The sequence below is a fragment of the Cyprinus carpio genome, unplaced genomic scaffold, assembly GCF_018340385.1.
Source record: "Cyprinus carpio isolate SPL01 unplaced genomic scaffold, ASM1834038v1 S000006502, whole genome shotgun sequence".
NCBI lineage: Eukaryota > Metazoa > Chordata > Actinopteri > Cypriniformes > Cyprinidae > Cyprinus > Cyprinus carpio.
In genome coordinates, this window is record NW_024879170.1 from 599,741 (window position 1) to 623,251 (window position 23,511).

The 23,511-nt window shown below is 38.0% G+C and overlaps 1 protein-coding gene across 6 annotated transcripts in view; it reads right to left on the minus strand.

Annotated features, from left to right (window-relative positions):
- Window positions 1-11,667: 11,667 nt before the first annotated feature.
- The window catches only part of LOC109072342 (gastrula zinc finger protein XlCGF8.2DB-like), a 35,154-nt gene continuing 23,310 nt past the window's right edge, over window positions 11,668-23,511 (minus strand). For 4 of the 6 annotated variants that reach the window (XM_042754358.1, XM_042754361.1, XM_042754359.1 and 1 more), the window contains exons 3-6: window positions 19,879-20,170; window positions 12,836-12,889; window positions 12,614-12,748; window positions 11,668-12,447 (exon numbers count right to left, since the gene is read on the minus strand). In XM_042754358.1, the coding sequence (XP_042610292.1) occupies window positions 12,161-12,447; window positions 12,614-12,748; window positions 12,836-12,889; window positions 19,879-20,170 (768 nt within the window). In that variant the 3' untranslated portion in view covers window positions 11,668-12,160. Of the gene's footprint in view, window positions 12,448-12,613; window positions 12,749-12,835; window positions 12,890-19,878; window positions 20,171-21,008; window positions 22,205-23,511 lie in introns of those variants that run through there. The other 2 variants (XM_042754363.1, XM_042754362.1) reach the window with 2 other exon arrangements.

The window sequence follows — 23,511 nt, forward strand, 5'->3', positions numbered from 1 at the left end:
AGGGATGCTTGACATTGATTTTGTACCGTTATCAGATATACCAATATTGTCCAATGCTTAATTTCCGATGCCGATATTAGCCGATACAGATACCGAAACATATGATCGTTTATAGGCTTACTGCCCACTGTTCCATGACTCCCTTGATACTGGGGATTTGAATGTTTTGGAAGGACTAGCCAGCAACCGGTAGGCTAACTGGGGTGCGGGGTCCTTACTACCCCTTCGAGAGAAGATGCCAACTGAACATTTCTTTGACTGAGGTAAAATGAAAACAAATAGCCAAACAAGAACAAAAATTCAAGTCATTCCACTCATTGGGGCTTAGATCTGCCCTGCTCAAGAATTTATTTACTCTACAAACCCTCTGTTTATGCTGGTTGGCCAACAACCTACAGCAACACTCAAATTTTGTCTGCATTCGCTTTGAGATGAAACGAGCTTTCCAATAAGGTATAAAATGACATACTTTAGTCATTTTAAACCATTTCAAAAACCGATACCGATATTTACCAATATTTTTTTAAAGCCAATATTGGCCGATAATATCGAGCATCCCTAGTTGTCTAAATATGTGTTTCTGCCCCAAGGGACAGGCGTCTGGGACTGGGCTATTATTTGAAGTGTTACGGTAGGCCTGCAACCTTTCTGAGAGTCCACTAATAAGCATAATTCAACACAGCGTAAACTTTGACCTATTTTGATGTTTTTTACATTTTTGGGAAGTTACATTTTTCATTTTCTGCACGACTAACAAAAATGACTGATGGATTGTTTTGGCAAAAGATCTACATGTATGCAATGTTTGTTCTTTGGTGACTAGCGTGACTTGAAATGTATTGAGTTAGAATTACTTAATCTCAACATGCTTGATTAGCCTACATGTAGAGTTACTACAAGTTACTAAAACTTGTACAGTAAGTAATTACATAACTCAATAGGCCTACATAGTTACTTTGCGCCTCTGCCATGCAGGACCCATGTGTTCCCAGTTCAAACCCATCCGCCCATCCCCACTCAGCCCATAAATATGCCATGCAGGACCCATATATGTGTTCCCAGATCAAACCCATGCCCACTCGGTACATAAATATGTCATGCAAGACCCATCTATGTGTTCCCAGTTCAAACCCATGCCCACTCGGCCCATAGATATGTCATGCAAGACCCATATATGTGTTCCCAGATCAAACACATGCCCACTTGGCCCATAAATATGCTATGCAGGACCCATATATGTGTTCTCAGTTCAAACCCATGGCCAATTGGCCCATGCCTGTCCCATATGGGGCCCATGTAATCAGCTCATATGGGCTTCCTATGTGGGACTCATACTACAAAACCTACATGGGATCCGCTAATTTCACCCAGCCAAAGCCCATGCCCACACAGTAACCATGGAACCCATACTTAACCCATCTGGGCCACACATGTCATTGCTGGCTGGGAGAGTACGCAGTCTGCGTAGGGCACCAACTTCTAGGGGGGGCACCATCCCAGCTGCTCAAAAATAAATAAATAAATAAATAAATAAATAAATAAATAGCCTAAATAACACGCGCCATTCCCCCATCCGCGCTCGCAACCGCTCATGCCTCATGTTTGCTGCTGAATGCAAATGATGTATGGACATCTATGCCAGTGAAAAGACATCAGCAATCCGCCGCAGAGAGAAAAAAAAACAATAAAAAAAAAGGAAAGAAAGAAAGAAAGAAAGAAAGAAAGAAAGAAAGAAAGAAAGAAAATGCTAATGAAGAAAGAAAAGAAAGAAAAAGAAAAAGGAAAGAAAGAAAAGAAGAAAACGAAGCCTGTGCATAACTTTCAGGCACATTCATAATCCTGTGAAACTTTTTTTGGCTGTTGACGTTAATAGCGTGTTTTAATGTCGGAAATAATTTCACCATCACCAACGCATCTAATATTCTCTCTGAGTTTCCTTGTTCCTTTACGAAAATTAGTCATGGTTTTAACACGAATAACACCGAATAAAACTGATCATTCTTTTAGCTTTGGTAACTGCAAATTAACCATGTTTTTTTTGTTTCTTATAATAATTTTTTAAGAAGTATTATGTTAGGTATTTTTTTTTTTTTTTTGTTGTTATAAAAGAAGTAATACAAACAATAGCCTTTAAAATGACTTAAAATGCATTATATAAAAACGAGGCAATAATGATTGATTAATAAGGCTGTTAAAATACATAATGAAGGCTAATAAAAAAATAAACAATTTATGTGCATTAATGTTATTACAAATGCCTGCAAAGGGAGCCAAAGGCCTGGTAATTGCTGCTGTTAAACTTTAAATCAAACAAATCCTTGTTGGCCAAACATTTAATTCAAATATTCACTTAATCTTTCATTTTTGGCCAGCTTTTTGCTATATGATGACACAGCCATTATAATTTCTTCAACAGAAACATGTGGACATCACTACCCTTACAAAAACAAACCATGGTTTTATCATAGTAAAACTACTTAATTTTCTTTTGTATGATTTCTGAATGCTTGAGACTATAAAATCAATCAGACAACTGTATTAATAAAGTCAGAGCCATAGGTAACTGTCTAGAGCTACAACTGTAAATTTAAACTACAATTTGTAAATAATACAATTTATTTATTTACTTTTATATTTAATTAAATTTTGACCCCTATCCTCCTGAGAACCAGAAATAAAAAGCTTTGTCAATTTTGTATTTTGATGTCATTGTTTAGAGCTTAAGAGAGAGAGAAAAAACAATGGGATATTTTTTTTTTTTTTTGTTAATCAATCAATTTTTAGGTTTTAGGATTTTGTTTATACCAAACTTTAAGGATGGTTCTCAACTATGTTATAAAATAATATAACAAAATGATTTGATATACCATTTTGCTTTATACAATATGTGTTCAAAAAGTCCATAAACTGGGTTTTCAATTAAGCACAATGTTATCTATACACTGTATCTAATTTGCACATTTAAGTGCTTGTTGGAACAGCATGTTGAAAAAAGAAGTGTAATAATGTGAGTAATTGGCCAGATTTTCATAATAATATCTAATATTTCATAAGAATATTGCTATATAATTTGTTTTCCAGGATTGTATTGTTGGCACAACAATACAATCCTGCTTAGGGCACCCATTTGGCCAGCAGCGGCCCTGTAAATGGTTGTGGTGTGCTTTTGGTATTTATCGTGCATGTTTTAATATTTAAAGAAACTCCCTGCACCCAAAACGGGTTGCCTGTGGATGAGTATCCAAATCAAGTTTGTCCTGCTCCACTTCACAGTTGCCGCGTGAAAGAAGAGTTTTATAATGCCAGGACACGCATTTATACACTTTATTCAAAAGGAAGAGCCGCTTGTTCCGTGCGTCATAGGTCATTACGTTATTTCTGCGTTATTGCACATGCGCAGTTCTTTCAGTTTCGTGGTTCAATACGTTCGAGTGTTTACATGCACGCTCAATCGTATTAGAAGAGGAATAAACCACCCCCTTCAATCTGATCGAAATTTCATTCCGATCGAGCTCAATCGGATCGATTAAGGTGTTTATATCATATTTTTTATATCATAGCCACTGTTGAGAGACTGACAAACCCCCCAAGTCAGATTCCCAGTGAAATGCTCTCAGTTAGCAAATGCAATGAGTTTGCTTCCTTCTTTTCTGAGAAGATCATTAATATCAGGAAGGCAATTAGCACATCCTCAAGTAATGCAGAGGTCAGACAGATCTGGACGCAATATCAAAAAGATACTATGTCTATTTTTGAAGCAATTGATAGCAAAATTTTGGAAGAAATAGTGCAGCACCTAAAATCGTCAACCTGCTATCTTGACACACTTCCCATATCTTTTTTTCAAAAGTGTGCTTAACTGTTTAGAAGCAGATCTCTTAGAAGTGGTGAACGCCTCACTTCTTTCTGGGACATTTCCAAACTCCCTGAAAACTGCAGTTGTTAAGCCCCTCCTGAAAAAGAGCAATCTTGATAACACCATTTTGAGCAATTATAGACCAATATCTAATCTTCCTTTTATAGGCAAAATTATAGAAAAGGTAGTTCTTAATCAGCTGAGCAAATACTTAAACTCAAGTGGATACCTGGACAATTTTCAATCTGGTTTCCGACCGCATCACAGCACAGAGACAGCGCTCATATTAAGTTAATAAATGATATTCGCTTAAATTCTGACTCTGGCAAAATATCAGTGCTGGTATTGCTAGATCTCAGTGCTGCGTTTGACACTGTCGATCATAACATACTACTAGAGAGACTGGAAAACTGGGTCGGGCTTTCTGGGATGGTACTCAAATGGTTCAGGTCATACTTAGAAGGGAGAGGTTATTATGTGAGTCTAGGAGAGCATAAGTCTAAGTGGACATCCCACAAGGCTCAATTCTGGCACCGCTCTTGTTTAGCCTTTATATGCTCCCACTAAGTCAGATAATGAGAAAGAACCAAACTGCCTATCACAGTTATGCTGATGATACCCAGATTTACCTAGCCTTATCTCCAAATGACTACAGCCCCATCGACTCCCTCTGCCAATGTATTGATGAAATTAATAGTTGGATGTGCCAGAACTTTCTTCAGTTAAACAAGGAGAAAACTGAAGTCATTGCATTTGGAAACAAAGATGAAGTTCTCAAGGTGAATGCATTCCTTGACTCTAGGGGTCTAACAACTAAAAATCAAGTCAGGAAATCGTGGTGTGATTCTGGAGACAGACCTAGTTTCAGTAGTCATGTCAAAGCAGTAACTAAATCAGCATACTATCATCTTAAAAACACTGCAAGAATTAGATGTTTTGTTTCCAGTCAAGACTTGGAGAAACGTGTTCATGCCTATATCACCAGCAGGGTGGACTACTGTAATGGTCTCCTCACCGGCCTTCCCAAAAAGACCATTAGACAGCTGCAGCTCATCCAGAACACTGCTGCCAGGATTCTGACTAGAACCAGAAAATCTGAGCATATCACACCAGTCCTCAGGTCCTTACACTGGCTTCCAGTTACATTTAGGATTGATTTTAAAGTACTTTTACTCGTTTATAAATCACTCAATGACCTAGGACCAAAATATATTGCAGATATGTTCACTGAATATAAACCTAACAGACCACTCAGATCATTAGGATCGAGTCAGTTAGAAATACCAAGGGTTCACACAAAACAAGGGGAGTCTGCTGTTAGTTATTATGCCGCCCGCAGTTGGAATCAGCTTCCAGAAGAGATCAGGTGTGCTAAAACATTAGTCACATTTAAATCTAGACTCAAAACTCATCTGTTTAGCTGTGCATTTGTCGAATGAGCACTGTGCGATGTCCGAATTGATTGCACTGTATTTTACATATTCACTGTATTCTATGTAAAATCATTTTCTATTTTTAACTGTTTTAAATTCATTTTAAATAAGTCAATTTTTAAATCATTTCCAATGTTTTAAAATTGCTTGTTTTTAAAATTGCTTTTTTTTGTTTTTTTATTTTTGTAATGATTATTTTACCTTCTTTTATGTAAAGCACTTTGAATTACCATTGTGTACGAAATGTGCTATATAAATAAACTTGCCTTGCCTTGCCTTGCCTTATATGAATGTTTTTCAATCCGATTGAGCCGTCAACCCGATTACAAACGGATAATTTGGGTGCATGTAAACGTTGCCACTGTCCTCTCCTACCTCCTGTACAGGCCTGGCAGCTAGACTCTCAGCCAGATTTTCCACCACAGTGTACGCCTCATTCCTTTGCTCATCAGTGAAAAAATAAAGGTTCTTGAAACGTGGGTCAAGAACAGCAGCCTTAATATAAATACTGCTCTCCAGGAGACCGTCTTTAAGCTCCCGTCATCTGTCAATCTCCTCTGTCAGTGTAGGCTTTAGGGTTTTAGTAACAGCGCTGTCATCTTCATGCACCACCAAGTGTCGTTTCTTAATGTTCATAAGCATTGGAACAGTGGCAGACAGAGATGTGTTCATATCTTGTGACAAAAGCTCTATCAGTGTGATCATTGGCTTGAGAACATTGACTACGTCCTCTGATCTTCTCCACTGGGATGTTGTGAGCTGTAGATCATGGTCGCACCGTTTGCTGACACTTGAATCCGTCAGCACAGCTGAAACTGGCCCTCTTTGCTCTAACAGGCGATCGAGCATCAGAAAGACAGAATTCCATCAAGTGGCAACATCTTGCACAAGTTTATGCTTGGCTACATTCTGTTCTCTTTGTTTTTCTGTGGTTGCCTTTGCACTTTTTTTGAAGTGTGAAACAAGGCGCCTTGCAGCAGCAACAGTGTGACACACGGGATCCTTCTTTAATGTGCTGTTTATGCACAATTGTAGCGTATGACCCATGAAAAAATGGCGCCGCGTGTGTCAGGCAGGACAGATGCGGCAGTAGAGCTTTTATTTTATGGATTGATTTTAAATGTATTAAAGCCCACTGATAATAAAATATCAACAAACATTAAACAAACAACCCAAGCCACAACAAACTTCGGCTATGGGAAACATGCGCTGGCAGTAACAGTCATGTATCCACAACTGTACCATCCAACAAAGAAACACAGCCTTCAACCAAGACTCATCAAAGCAATGCGTTGCTAATCACAATCTGCTTACTACTATCTGGAGATATTCATCCGTGTCCTGGCCCGCGAGGGGAAGCATACTATAAAACGCAACACAGCTGTTTCACAGGTACACTCTCTTTTTTGTAACAAACCATCGATTGAACAGATTCAACAAACTAACCTTGATCGCCATCTCTGCTCCATGGGTGCCGCTGGATGCGGGCCACCTGTTCGGGTTCCTGCGGCTTGTTTCGTGGGAGCGTCGGTTGATTCGCCGGGGGTCTGCGTGGGGGGAGCGGCCGGCGGACCGGCAGCGGGACAGGCGTGTGATTCTGGCGGAGACCGTTTCCAGCAGTTGCATCGCTGGATCACTAGGTGCCACATCTAAGTGTTCGCCGATTTCAACAAACAAAGCAGAACTATCAACAAATCCACACGCACAGACAGCGGAACTATCAACACATACATCTAAGTCGTCACTTGAACAGACGGCGTGTACTGTAAAAAAGAAGGCCGTAAAACATGCAATAACTACACCCAATCAAACAACATGCAGTGTACATTCAAAAATTTTAAATGTTGTAATCACTAAAAACAGGAAACTGAATATTTTCCAGACTGTCAATCACTCAAGAATAATCTGGGACCCCAAATTAAAGCCGAGGGGTGTTTTAGGAGGGCACTTAAATATAAGAAGTTTTAAATCTAAAAGAGATCAAATCCATCAGCTTTTATTAGACTCTAATCTGGATTTCTTGTGTTTAACAGAGACCTGGCTTAATGAAAATTCACCTTCATCAGCTTTACATTTTCCTGGTTATAAGGTGCATAGAGAAGATAGAGTGGGCTCAAAAGGAGGGTGAGTTTTAATTTTTGTAAAAGATCGCTTCCAGTGCCATGAGGTACAGTGGTCATGTAATGAATTGGAGTGTATTGGACTTAACATAACTTTATCCCCATCTATGTCCTTCTCACTTATTACACTATATTGCCCTCCTTCTTCTAAGAATACATTTTATGAACATTTTGAAAATATGTTAAAGGAATGTAATTTTAATAAGGAGGTGATTATTATAGGAGACTTTAACATCAACTGGGAAGACAAAGCGTCAAGGAAAACATTAAAACAGATCACTGACGACTTTGATCTTAAACAGTTGATAAATGGGCCTACCAGAGTAACAAATTCTACAAGAACACAAATAGACCTAATATTTAGCAATAGGCCAAAGCGAATTGTTAAATCCTTTAATATGCTGACTGGATTATCAGACCATAATATGATCTTGATAGCCAGGAAGCTAACTAACAAGCGTTTCACTCCATTTGTCCAAGAACAAGAATCTTTAAATATCCCCAAAAAAATGCAGGGTCAGTTTATAAGTGCCATCCAGAGCATCAACTGGTATAACATACTTTCAGGAAGATCGTTGGAAGAAGACAGTCAAAGATTTACACAACAACTGCAGAGATCAATAGATACATTTACACGCACACAACGACATAAAAGAAAAAAAAGAACACCATTCTTTGGATAACCACAAATATTTTAAATTTAATGAAAAAACGGGATATGGCTTTAAAATCTGCCATTAAATCTAAAGCAAGCCGTGATCAACATATTTTCACTATGTTACGGAATAGAGTAGTCAAAGAGATAAGGATAGCCAGAGCAAACTTCTTTTTGACCATAATTGAAAAAGCAGGAGGTAATACTAAAACTATTTGGAGTCAGTTAAGAAAATTAATGGGACATGGTGTTAACAATGCCAAATCAATTGAACTTATTGTTGGTGGAAAATTAAGAGTTAAGCCAGCTGAAGTAGCTGATGCTCTCAATAATTATTTCAATGATTCAGTAGAAAATATCATCAAGTGTTTTTCTTCTGAATATAAGAACACTCCTTGTCAAGTCGAACAAACAAAGCCAGCTTTCAACATAGAATATATCACTGAGGCAGATGTTTCGAGAGTGATTAGATCTCTGAGGCCATCTCGAGCGAAAGATGTCATTGGAATGAACACTGTTATGTTGAAAGAGCTCTCTGAATCATTAATATACCCAATTACGAAAATTGTTAACCTTTCTATTGCTCAGGGATTGTTCCCAAATGTGTGGAAGTTGGCTGCAGTCTTTCCCGTATTTAAAGGAGGTGATCATTTGTCCATCTGCAACTATAGACCTATTAGTATCCTGCCGGTGGTTTGCAAGGTGGCCGAAAAACTTGTCTTAGAACAAATGATAAATCATTTAAATACCAGTTCTTATTCTTTACATCAATATCAATTCGGCTTCCGAATTAATCATTCAACAGAAACAGCCAATTGCTATTTCGTTGACAAAGTCAAGTCACAGTTGGATCAAGGAGGGGTTGTTGGTGCTGTTTTTCTAGATTTAAAAAAAGCTTTTGACACCATTAATCATGGAGTTCTTTTATCTATATTACAAACTTTTAATTTCGATATAGGCACTATTAAATGGGTAGAATCTTATTTAACACATCGGACACAGTTTGTTAGAGTTAGGAATCATCAATCAGATGTTATGGCCTTGTCTGCAGGTGTCACACAGGGCTCTATTTTGGGTCCACTTTTATTTTCTTTGTATGTAAATGACTTGCCAAATGTTTGTCCTAATGCCAACATACAAATGTATGCAGATGACACAGTAATCTTTGTACATGCTAACAGTGCAGCACAAGCTGCTGATCTGCTATCAAACTCAATGCAAAAGATTACAGAATGGTTAAATCACAACTGCCTTCAACTGAATGTATCCAAAACTGTATGTATGTTTTTTAGGAAATCTAAAAGCCGCTGTGTAGAACCTGATGTAGTCGTAGCAGGGAAGAGACTACAAGTCGTCTCAGATTTTAAATACCTTGGAGTATATATAGATAACAATCTTACTTTTAAATTACACATTAAGAAGGTTTGTAATCGTATTAAATACAACCTGGCAAATTTTAGATATGTCCATAGCTGCATGTCAAAAAGGGCCGCTATGATGTTCATGCACTCAATGATTTTATCACATATAACCTATTGTTTGACAACCTGGTCACAAGCTAGAAACACTTCTCTCAAACCACTACTCTCCCTATGTAAGAAAACTATTAAAGTACTTGATAGGAAATCCATATATTATCATCAATGTCATGTTTTAAAAATATATAGTCTATTGAATTTCGAAAACTTGATTATATATGCAGATCTCTGTCTTGTGTACAAAATTTTGCATGGACTGGCTCCTCCTGTATTGCGCCAGTTTGTGAGAACAGCACCAAATGCTTGCAGATCTACAACGGAGTGCTGCAAGAGGTGACTGCATTGTTCCGTTTAGGAAGAGTGCACTTGGTCAAACAGCTTTTTCAGTCAGGGCTGTTCGTGAATGGAATGTTATTCCAATTCACATTAGGAATTTTAAAACGTACGCTACTTTTAAAATTAACTTAAAGAAGTGGCTAACAGGTAATCAGGACTGTCAACATTATATTTGACATGAAATCTTGCTGCTATCCTGTCTTCTCTGTCCTGTCTGTTTGTTTGTTTGTGTTTCTTGTGCTATGCCAATGAGGTTGGCTGGCTCTAACATTTATGTAATATTTTAATCTTTCTGTTTATTTTTTATTTTTTTTTAGGTGTGACATCATAAGATCTGATGACAGCAGATGTAAAATAGCCTTTGGGCTAATTCTGGCACACTGGACATTTAATTATGTATTATTAGTGTGCATTGTCCCTGTTAAATAAACATGAAATAAATAAATAAATAAATGTAACGGACTCCCTGTACAGTTCCCCACGATGGGTCCTGGGCCAGAAGATTGGTGCATGCAACCATATTCGTTGCACTGTCTTGGACAATAGAATTGATTTTAGTACCTGGAATGTCCCAATCAGAAACAATCTCTTTCAGTGTTCTGCTTTATGACTTTCCTCCATTTTCTCTGTTTCTAACACAAAATTTTCCAGTCGCCAGTCTTCAGTAATAAAGTGGGCCGTTGCGGTCAGATATGCCTCCATTTGAAGCGAGGTCCAAATATCTGTTGTGAGGCTGACTGCTTTGCAATGGTTTATTAACCTGGAAACCTCTGCCCGTATGGACGTGTATTTCTCATCCACTGCATGCATAACCGTCTCTCTTTTGGGAACGGTGTATCCTGGCTCAGGTGTGCGCATTAATTCTTTAATTAACATTGCCTTCCACAATGTTCACTGGCCTCATGTCAAGCGCAACAAAGTCTGCAATTTTGTCCGTGATTTCTTTTTTCCTCTTCTCGGACACTGGGGGTCTCAAATCTAGCTTTCTTTAAGTTAGTTTTGGCACTGCTCCAGTACTACTAGATGAACTGTCATCATCAGTCTGATATCATGGGTGGATCTACAGAGATGAATATATCTTGTATTCTAACATCTTATGCTATTCATAAATTAATAGAGCCATTATATAATTAAAAGAGTGGACAGTCTTGTGTTTGCCCAGAATCTTATTGGTAAAAAACTTATCCATTTTAAGTGTAAGGCCATGTTTGTTGTTGTTGAGTGGTAGGACATGAGCTGTTGGCATAACTTGCATCTTTTTTTTTTTTTTTTTTTTTTTTTTGGATCATCTTTTACCATTTCAAAGTGTCTCCACACTTTAGATTTTTTTTTTATCCCAGACATTGTTATAGATTTAAATCCCTTCTGCCAAGGTGCTCCTCTGGCGATCACAGATCATGGAAAGTGAAACCTAAATCTGTCACGCACCAATGCACATTAAAAATATTTATTAAAAGCTTCTTTCTTTTCACATTTTTATTTACAGCATTATCATAATTGGCTGAATATTAACTTATTGGGAGAAAACAGGTAGTTCTATGTGAAATTAGACATTGAGCACCCCCATATTGCCAAAATGGCATGATCCTGGTTTCATAACTCCTCTGCGAATATTCAGTGTCACCCCTAATCTAAACATTATTTATTTATTTTTATCTTTTTGTGTTTTTCTATATTCTAGTGTTGTTGTGTATATGTGGATGTGGGTATAGTTTTTTATATTCTGTTACATTAGACACTGGATTGTATACAGCTTTTTGTAAGAATGGGGGACTGGTGACAGAAAAATTTACTTTTTTGTTCATTTTTAATACTAACATTTTAGATTTACAGACAAAGACTGTAAATGACATGGATACAATATAACGTACTGAAATATTCAAAAACATGAGGGAAAGAAAATGCATCAATAATGTCTTTTTATTCTTTAATTAATGTAGGAATTAGAGATACAGGTCAGGGATTAGTAACAAGCTACACTTTTATTATCATTCTAGATTTTCTATCTTAAATCATTTTGATTCACATGTGATATTCATGGGTACCATCTGTCTCAGTACTCAAACTCTTCATACAAATTAACATGCATAGACAACTCAGAACTTTTGGTCTTATGGAACGTATGGTCCATTATACTGACTTTAATAGAGTTATCGATTGCAAATTTCAAACACATATTACGTCTCATTAATACAGGTTCATATGTTAATGATTTCTCATGATTTTCATCTTCAATCATACGAAGTTCAGTTTTACTGGAATCACATTCTTCAAAGCTCCTGTTATCTTAAGGGAAACAGGAGGTAACCACTGAAAGTGATGTGATTATGCTCATTATCATATATCTTCCTTCCAGACCAAAGTCTCACATAGACGACATCTCCAACCTCCAGGATCAGCACAACGCCTTTCGAGGAGTTTACAGCGTACTGATCCTGATGGCCATGTGCTACAACCACCTTCTCTCCATTCTTCACAATGGAGACAGTTGATGGATTTGAGGGATTCCAATGACCATAGACAGAGAATTTGAACATGTTCGCTCCTTTCAGTGGGGCTGTGAAAATACCTAAAGCAAATAATGAAAGATAAAGAAGAGAATCAGCTGTGCACAGTGTAATAGTGTTGAAACATGGCAGATCATTTAATTCTCTTATTCACATTACACAACTGCAGAGAAGTTTGAATGGAGCAGAAGGATTCTCATTTTATGACTCCACTTCATTGACAATTACCTGTAGTTGGGTTGTAGGCATTCCCTATGTTTGTGAAGACGTTCCTGTAGGTTAGTGTGATTTCAGTGGTGAAAGGACCAACAGTTGCACCCTTTCCAGGTTGAAACAGTGCAGCTGAAAATGCTATCTCTCTGTCTGTGATTGAAAAACATAAACAATACTGAGATATATTACTGTATTACACTGAGGATGTATTAACATCATTCAAACACACAGTTTCACCTCTATTTTCCTTTCTCAGCTCCTCCACTTGACTCCGATTAAGATTTGAAACTTCTGTGAAGGAATAAAGATTGTGTTAAATTTTGTTTATAATGCTTATTGTAATAGCTCAGTTTACACAGTAAGTACTGAATTTTACACTGTTATTTACACTATGCAGTAGGGGTTTAACAGTACACAAACATGATGTTCTCTTTCATCATCTCGTGTTCGAGATCCATCTATGGGAAGGGCATCCATATGTGACCTCTGCAGAAGCATCCAATTGCACCAAGTCTGGCTTGACAGACAGGAGCACATGCCCAATGGCAGGTAAGGGACCGCCCCTTCACCAAGTACATAAAGTCCCTGCACCCGCTACCTTTTAGTGATGGGAAGTTCGGATCATTTTACCGACTCAGACTTTTGAATCTCGTTCAGCAAAATGAACGAATTTTTTTTTTGAGTCATTTCGTTCATTTTAGCAAAATGTAATTAAAATGTTACGTTATATTTATGTTATGTTTCTGACATTTCTGTCACTATGTTTTTGTTATTGTTTCTTGAGGATCTGTGGTGTGTTATTATTTTATAAATAAATAAAACCCTGTTATAAATAAAATATTGATTAATTTGTCTTTTTGACTGTCTATCTGTAAATAAACACTAGGCTATATAATAATATAATAATCCAAGCCTACAATACAAAGTACTTATAGCCTAGTTTGTTCATTTTTACTCCAATTTTGAGTTTGCTGGTATAATAATTGCTTTTCCTAGGCAGACTTGACATATTAGTCTAATATATGTATAAGAAGATTGCTCAAAAAGGACATAATGACATAAATTAAAAAAAAATAACATTTTCAATTTGAATTATTAATGTTAGTTTAAAACATTAAGGTTATGATAACTTCAGCTTCAACAGTTGTAACCCAAACTGAAATAAAACTGGAGAGTTAAAGTGATTGACTTAGAAATATAATGTGCTTGGGTCACACAAAGGTTTAACCAATGGTTCAGCTGAAGGACACCTGTCACTCACGACTGTCACCAAGGGAACGGTGACCATTCCACACCATCCCCCTTTGTTTTGCACTAGGTGAGGGGCAGAGAAGAGCCTCAAGCCCCTTTCACACTGCGATTCCGGCAAATACACGGGTAATGTGTCCCGGCATTTGTATCCGGGTCGCTAGATTTTGCACTTTCACACTGCCAGTGATTACCCGGAATATGTGCGTGCGTTCACACACAACCCGTAAAGGTCCCGTGAACACACGTGATATCAGGGTGTGACGTGTAATGTACGAGTCGAAATCGCTAGGCACGTTAACTTTCACTGAAGCTGATGAACGATCTCAGCGTCAGCGTGGAAAGTGAGGAACTAACTGATCTCTGCTTCGTTACAGTTTGCACATATTTGTTTCATCGCGGACGTTGATCTGCCTTCAAAACACGCTAAAAGAGTGGCGAGATAACGCGCGTCATCACTACGACACGGCATTAGATCTGGGTTTTGTTCACACAGCGCTCGTTCCGGGACTGAACCCGGCAATGTTACTAGGTCCCCGACCCGGGATCAATCCCGGAATCAATCCCGGGACGTGTTTGCTTTCACACAGAAGTCGACCCGGCAATGTTCCGGCAATTTGCCGGGTCCGACGTGCAGTGTCAGACAGATTTTAACACCTCAGGCACCTTAAATCCTCCCATCCCACGGTGCTGTTAGCACAAGTTAGAACAGAGACTGAAGATGATTGCCCTGCAGCAGCTGGAGCTGTTTCTACCACCAGCACTTTTTCTGCTGGACCTTTGACGGCTTTGGCACGCTGACCACATCTACAGCATCCAGTACACCAGCAGCACACACCACCATCAAAGGAACAGTTAGGGTCAAGGAGGCCACAACAACAAATTACAATGAGCAGTTTTGTAACAAGACCAATGGATCCAATAAGACAAAGCAAACTTGATGAGGCTCTGGTGAGAATGATTGCTTGTGACTATCAGCCATTTTCTATAGTGGAGGACAAGGGCTTTAAGGAGTATTCACATCTTCTGGACCCATCATACAGTCTACCTAGCAGAAAAAACATTATCAAAAACTGTAATGCCCTTTTTTATTGTTTTAATTTATTTTGGAATAGTTATCCTCTTTGCTATGAAGCTTTTCTGGCACAAAAATAAACAATAAACAACAATTCAAAAGTATGTACACAGTGTTTCTAATGTTTATAAAGTGTCATATGTTACAAAAGTATGGTTTACACAGACAATCTGATTTATTTAATAACTGCACAATTAAGTTATCAAGTATAAAAGTAAATAGTTACAAGTAATTGAGTATCATTGGCAAATACATGGGACTTTTCAGTTAAAAACAACTTGTAAACATTGAAGGTAATTTATAATGGACTAAAGATATAGTGAGTGACTCAAAAATGTTTCATGAAGGGTGAACTCAAAAGACATAAATCATACAAGGTAATTTTTGAAGATTAGAATCCTCTGTAAAAAACAAAAACAAACAAACAGAAAAAAGTATCTCTTCTTTATCAAAGTGATATCGCCATCATATGGACAAAATTTAAAGCATAACCAACTCTTTATGACCACATTCAGTGTTATGGAAAAGTACCATCGTGACATAAATTAAAAGCAACAATTTGTGACCAGAAATGCAACACGTAACTGTAAGACTAAATAATAATTATAATAAAAAATTATAATAATAATTACTATGCACCCATTTGTAAGGAAGGTTGTAAATTAACTAATTTCTCTAGACAATGTTGTCACGTCACGAAAAACAAAAACAAAAAAACGAACAACCCGAAGACCCGAAAGATGAACTAATCAATTCTCTTTGCGGCTCAGACAGCACAGGTTTAGCGTATGGGGGTGTCACGTGATTAAGGAAGACTCAAAAACCCGAAAGACTCATGAGATGAACTAATCAATTCTCTTTCTGGCTCATACTGCATTGACTGAAACAGGTGAACTACTACTAGCAGTACAGAACCTATAGAATACTGCGCATGCGCGACTGAACGAATCACTCCCGAGACGACTCGTTCTTCTCGAGTCACATTAAAGCTTCGTTCAAAATGAAAGAATCGTTCAAGAACGACACATCACTACTACCTTTCCTCAATTGACATTTGCTTCTCACGATCTCTGCACTTATACACAGCTCAGTTGCATTTATACTGTTCTCTTGTGTGTCTTCAGGAGGACATATCGACAGATCAGCCTCCGCCAAACGTGACAGACGTTTTTCAGCCAGTAGGTCAGTTGTGTTGCATCCTGAGCCGCCCACGCTCTCTCTTGTCTTATGATCTCATGCTATGCAAAAATATTTTAGTGAGAACAATGATCAATGGTGCGCACTTACTTCGATATTATGGCAGACACTGCTGGATTCAGTGGTCAAACGGTCCACTGTCCGGTTTGAATAGGTCCAATGATAGCAGCTGCACGGAGGGGTCTCCACAACATTATGAAAAATACCACTGTATTTGAAGTATACCACTTGAAGAAAATGGCAATTTGCATGTTTTCTTTTTAAAATAGGCTACTTTGTCAGTGACGCGAGTCAGACAATTCTATACACTGCAATAAATATACGCTAAAAATAGCTAAAAGATGTTCACCTTATCAGCAAAACTGCATAAATTAAATTTGATTTGAATTGCTTAAAACAACTGAAATACTATTTGGCCAGTGGAAAAGAATGGGATCAACTCTATTCTAAAATATTTATCTGAGAACTATTTTAAACAGTTTTGATTTTATGGATTTTTATTTTTATATATTTATGCTAAAACATAACAAGGATTCTGGATGATTTTTAGCAATAAAAATTGTGTATGGCATAAATGGCATTTATAGTATGTATCTCATATTTCCTTGATGTCTTGTACCTTTAACAGTGTTAAATATGGTGTCAGGTGGATGGAATATGCATGGAAATGATATGCAGATGAAGTTATGTATAGTAAAACAAGGCGTTGTAAGCTCCATATATGGTGATTTCAGGGAGGAGTCTGGGTGGAGATGCACGTACGCACAATCTTCCCCTGACTGGGATTTATAAAGGGATTTTTGCGCAGGTTCTGGCGTATGCATGGTTTTATAAATCTGAAAACTTTTGTTGCACAAAATCTAGCTTTTGTGCATATGTACACTTTTAGGATTAATTCTACAGAGAGACCCCAGGAGAGGGATATTTTTGACGGGAAGCTGCTGGGACCCTCTCCTGGCCCGGGGAAACAACTCTTCCTCGTCCTCCCAGCGTGCGTGAAGCACATGTGGCTTTACTGGAGCAATCCACTTAATCTCAAACATGGTCTTTCGGGCCTCAAGGTTAAGGATTTGGCGGTGCTCGGCTTAAGTAATCCCCCTGTTATCAAGCCTTCGATCGCCAGGCATCTTAGCCCTTGTCCATGGTAGGCTGCTCGCCCCTCCAAAGCTGGTATTGCCAAACAAAATGGATTGTTTTTCTGCCTCAGTTCACCAGGTCGCATATAAATCCTGGGTCTTGTCTGTCAGGGGGCTTAACGTTTCCTCACTACTCTCCACGTACCAGGCGGAGATTTTGGACAACTTAGGTCAATTACTCGACAAGGGATCGCCTTCACCTACTCTGTGGAAAGAGATCCTCACGGTTAACAACCTCGTCCTCCAGAACGCTCACCAGGCCATCCAAGCCTGCGGGAGTTCTATGGCTCTTTCTGTGGTGGGAGAGCGCGTGCTTTGGCTTAATCTGTCAGGGGTCCCTGACAATGAAAAAGGTGCATCACAGGCGCCCCCGTGGAGCCTGACCAGGCTCTCTTTGACCCTGCCGTTGCGTTGATGCAGCAATGATGCAATGACAAAAAGGAGAAGGACAAGGCTTTCAAATTGTGCCTTCCCAGGGAGGCAGCTCCATGCCCGTTTGCCTATTCCCCTGCTAAGGGAAGACATTTCCAGCAGGGCAAGGATAGGTTTCGCAACAGACCCCCTTCACAGCAGAGTAACCCATCTTCAAAGCCCTGGGGTAGATCGTCTCCTGCTGTGGCTAGGAAACCCTCAAAATCTACCCCCACGACTCTAAACTCCTAAGGCGTTAGGAGCACAGAGTATACGTTTGAGGGCCACAGCCTTTCAGACTCGCGTCTTGCCCCAGATGATGAAGGGTCTCTCTTGGAAGGGTCGGCCACCTTCCTACCGAGGGTACAGGGTAGCTCTCTGGGCCTGGCCTATGAGAGGGCAAATTTAAACACGTTGGGGCTCCCCCTCATGTTGTTGCTACAATGCAGAATGCTAGAGCCTTCTCTACATGCTCCCTATATGATTGCAAGTGGTGTGTGGCATATAAATCTATGGGAGTGCGGCCTCCAGAGGGCTTAAAAGCACATTCCACTAGGGGTACAGCACCCTCCTGGGCTCTATTTAAAGTGGTTTCCTTGCAGGACATTTGTGCTGCTGCAAGCTGGGCCTCTCTCCACATATGTTTGTCAGATACTACCAGCTTGATGTTACCCACACTCACTCTGTTTTAGGTGCAGGCTCTTCGTAGCCTTCTGCCTTTAGACCTGCTACAACTTTTAAGCTCGGGTTGACCAGCCTGGCTTATTCATGTCATTAAGCAGGTCATTTATACCCTCCTCTGACACCATATTATATATTCATATATATATATATATATATATATATATATATATATATATATATCTATATATATATATATATATATATATATATGTCATTGTATATATAAATCTTTATATATGCTTCCAGCATTATGTGTTGTCAGGTTTTGTATGCATGTTACTGTATGTCATGCTTTTATGGCTGGTATTGCATGCTCACTTTGAGAGTTGTCAGATACTTGGTGACATGTCAAGTATCGCATTCCAGGTGACCGGCCTCTGGCTTACAGGGCCTTGCTGTGAGTGTACTGGGCAACCGGGGAGCTGTCCATATCTCCCATAGGTGGATCTCAAACACGAGATGATGAAAGAGAACAATAGGTTACTGTTCGTGCAGGGACTTTATGCGCTCAGTGAAGGGACGGTCCCTTACCTGCCACTGGTTACATGCTCCTGTCTATCAAGCCAGACTTGGTGCAATTGGATGCTTCTGCAGAGGTCAGGTACGGATGCCCTTCCCATAGATGGATCTCTCTACTTGATATTTCAGAGAACCATGGTTACGAACAGTAACTATTGGTTCAGTACGTACCTCAGTTTTGACATCACGGTTCGGTATGGTTTCAGTACAGCATTGTGAAAAAACTAAAAATAGCTTTTTCCTTATTATTAAGCAGTGGTTTACTAAGCTAATTGCTCTTTCTTTAATTAAATTCAATTATAATTGCAATTAGGGATAAAAATCTACCTCAGCTTCTGGTCTAAACTATAGGGAGCCCTTTTACGTAGCTATAAGGTAACAATTAAAAACAAAGCCCAAATTTAAATTCAATGAATATTTATTTTTAAATGTAATAATAAACACTGATATAAAAAAGTACGCAAACATGTATATTACACATAATGCAGTTTTTGATTAATTTATAAAATATAAAATTTCTATTTGTGGTTGAAATACAATAATTTACACAGTGGCTGTCATAACTTGTTTCATAACAGATTTATTTAAACAAATTAAATAAGACATCACTAACAGGTTAAGTAAAATATGAGTATCATTTTGTTCACAAGCTGTTTTATTGACGTCTTTCTCTGGTTGAAACACTGATTGAGCTATTACCTGAGGCATTAGATGTTCATTCTGTGTTATAACTAGTAGTAAAGAGGAAGGGATGATCGCGCTCACTTGCACTCCGCACTGCTGTTTGAACCGAGGCGTTTATACAGCGATCTGTTGTGACACATCAAAGAGCGCTTAAACAGCATTTATTGTTTGAATTTACTTCGGTATACGTGTACCAAACCAAAAGACCTGTACAGAAAATATTTGGTACGAATACGTTTACTGTTAAACCCCTACTATGCAGTGTATTGCATTGGTGTTTTCCTCTGAGGATCACTGATAAAAGAGTGAATGTTTTGGTGAGGTACCATCATTTTTCTTGTTCAGCTCTTTCAGGATGACCGCCTGTTGTTCTGCAGTATTCTCTGCATTCCTCAGCCGTGTCTCTAAAGCTCTGATGTTTGCTTTCTGCTCTGTAACTGTGGCAGTCAGTTCTCTCAGTGCTGCGTGGATGTCAGAGAAGCTCAGATGGCAGTCTTGTTGGCTGTTAGTCGAAGCTTCATCTCTCAGAGTGTCTGTCTGAGGTGGATTCGGTCTTCTGTCATCATTGCTGAGATGCTGACTGATCTCATTCTCACCGCGTCCTCCATTTACCTGCTGCTGTACCACAAACACGAAGGTTTCCAACAGCAGCAGTGTACATAACCAACCCTTCATTCTTCACTGATGTCCAGTCATTTTTATAGCGTCTTGCCTAACTGTCTTTTGTGCTTTATTTATATTGCTTCAGATAAGAAAAGTAGTCAAAGTTAATTGTTAATCATATTGTCATATGTTCAGTAGATGTTTAACTCTGTTCACAATATTTGTGGCACAATGTTGAGCACAACAGAAAATAACTTTTTTAAATTTATATAGATTGTCATACCACTTTCAGGTATCCATCTGCATCTTACAAAAATTACTAGGTTTGCCAACTGAGAGAAAGAATAGAAATAAATAAACTCTGAATGTAAGTTTACAGATACAAAATCATATAATGTTGAAGCCTTGTAACAATGAAATAGGGCATGTTTTAACATTTACTGTTTTAACTAAAGAATAAGCTTTCAAGTATTTCTGTGGTGATTGATATCACGCCACAAATGTTGCTGATGGAGTTTAGCTTTGTGTTGTTGTTAAAATGTTATTTCCCCACAAATGCATCAACATCCTGTATCAACAGTGCATGGATTTACACATAAAGAACAAAATCAATTTAATTCTTTCCGTGCCATTGATGTATAATCAAGTTACATACATAATATATTTAAAATGACAGATTGTGTGTAAAAACACACTAAACAGATTGCAACCTTTTAATAATGATATTCAACAAAACTTGAAGGTAATTTCAGTGACAAAACAATAAATCTAATTATGAAACTGATTTGCAACTTTTCACATGAAGGATTTATTGATTTAAGGGAAGATTTACAAGTGACTTGTTTTACAGTACCATAATGTGAGCTGCTGGTATGAACTGCTCCAAGACACGAAGGCTGAGAATCCAAACACAGTGTTTGTGGATATTCTTTCAATAAATAAAGTCCAAAAACCGGCAAAAAGTCATATACCAGCAAAACAAGAGTAATCCAGACAAATCAAGCAGAATAACCAAAACACAGGAAAACCATGAGCCAAACGGCTCAGAAACTCAATACCGACCACAAGCAAGACTTAATGAAGCGTGACTGAGAGACCATGCTATATATAGGCAGAGGTAATGTGGCTAATGAGTAACTGCTGGTAACGATCATGGTGATTAACTTGGGCAATGGATTATGGGAGATGAAGTCTGTGACAGAGTGGCACTAGTCTGGGGTGGAGTGCCCTTTGGTGGCAATCAAGATCATGTCTACATTGACTTGTTTTACAGTACCATAATGTTAATTATAACTTGCTTGTAGGTTCTGTTTGTCATGTATGGCTGTAGTAAAGCACATGACAAAGGAGATGGAGACCAAAAACAGTATTTATTACAGGAGAATAACAACTACACATTTCATAGATGAAACTGGACAATGAAGTGTGGAAATAGAGCTAAAAAAGGCGGGATGATTGAATGAAACAGAACAGATGTGCAGGGCTAATTAAAGGGGACATATAATGCAATTTCAACTTTTCCTTTCTCTTTGGAGTGTTACAAGCTGTTCGTGAATAGATAAGATCCCTAAAGTTGCAAAAACTAAGTATCAAATAGGGCTGAAACGATTAGTCAGCATTATCGACAACATCGACAATAAAAAAATGTCGACAATATTTTTGTTGTCGAGTAGGCGTTTGATTTAACCTAATGTAAGAGCCTGCAATAATGCGTTTTGACCAGTGTGGCGCTGTAGCGCAAGACTGTAATTCAGCTCTCCTGATGCAATTCAAGTTAAGAGTAAACTGAGCGGCGTTCGGATGAATATGTTAATATATGCTGCGCGCTTTCCTCTCAGTAAAAAAATAAACAACAAAATCTGACCGCGTTGTGAAAGCAGCACTTCAGAACACATTTGATTACAGCAATGTGGATGTTTCCATGAACTCTGAAGTTCGGCACTCAAGTCAAGTCACATCACGTTTATTTATATAACAGTACTTTATGCAATAGATAGCCTTAAATCAAGCAGCTTTACAGTATTAAATGTGAAAAACCAGAGTCAGTGTCACTTTCAGTTAGAATTATAACTAGATTTTCTGTTACAAAGCAGCTCTCCAGTGTGGAGCTATCTAATGATAAAATATTTTTTTTGAGTCAGTGTCACTTTCAGTTAGAATTATAACTAGATTTTCTGTTACAAAGAAAAAAAAAAAAAAAAAAAAAAAAACCAAAGAAAAAAAAACAATATTTCATTAAAGTTTTACTTTGTTTTGATCTAGCTCAGGACTGTTTTGATTATTGTTATTACTGTTTTGATTTGATTATCATAACCCTATAAGGTATTTTAAGAGAGATCGTCCCATCACTTACCTTTATTTTGTTTCTTATAAATATGATTTACAAAAAGAGATACTTTCTAATTAAATGGCAAATAAGAGTTTCTCTGTCAACTCATTTTGTGTGCCAAATATATTTATTTGTATAAATTAACTCCCTTTCAAGGTTAATTAAGGTGAGCAGCAGCATCACAGGTTCTATGCAGAAAGGTCTGGAGGAACTTTATCAGAAGCAGATGTTAAGAAGGGTTGAATCTATCCTGTTAGATAATTCTCATCCCTTACAGGCTGAATTTCAGATGTTGCCATCAGGATTACGCTTTAAACTCCCAAAAAACTCTTTTGTGCCTGCAGCCATTCTGCTTCTTAATTCTATAAAGAACCTCAGATAACTTAGTGATTTACTATTTATTGATTGTTTATTGTTTTTATTATTTTAACCATGCCTGCATGGTAGGCAATTTTTGTATTGGTATTGTGTGTGTGATTGTGTGATTTGTTATACTATCTGTTGCACAACAATTTTGCCCCATTGGGGACAAATAAAGAACTTGAACTTGAACAGCTGAATTACCTTGATTTATTTATTAGAATATGTATAAATATTTTAACTAATTACAAAAGCTGAATAATCAATAATTATCTAATGATTAATCAGTTAAATAATCAATGATTCGTCGATTAATCATTCTAATAATCGCTAGATTAATCGATTATCAAAATAATTGTTTGTTGCAGCCCTAGTCTCAAATCCAACGAGATATTCTTTATAAAAGTTTAGACTTGTCCACACTAAAACGCCTCGTTCTTACATACCCCCACATCTCTACGTCACTGTGTGGGAAGATTTGCATAACACTACCCAAATTTACACGCAAAGAAAGAAGGCATAACTTTGATTCTAGCTGTAGTATTGTTGCCTCCGCCGCCGCCCTGTTGTGGAAACGCTGTGTGTTTCGTTGTGAAAGCGACTTTGACTACTTTGAACTAGAACTGAGTGGTTAAGTTGTATTTACAACACTGTTCCATAACAGTTC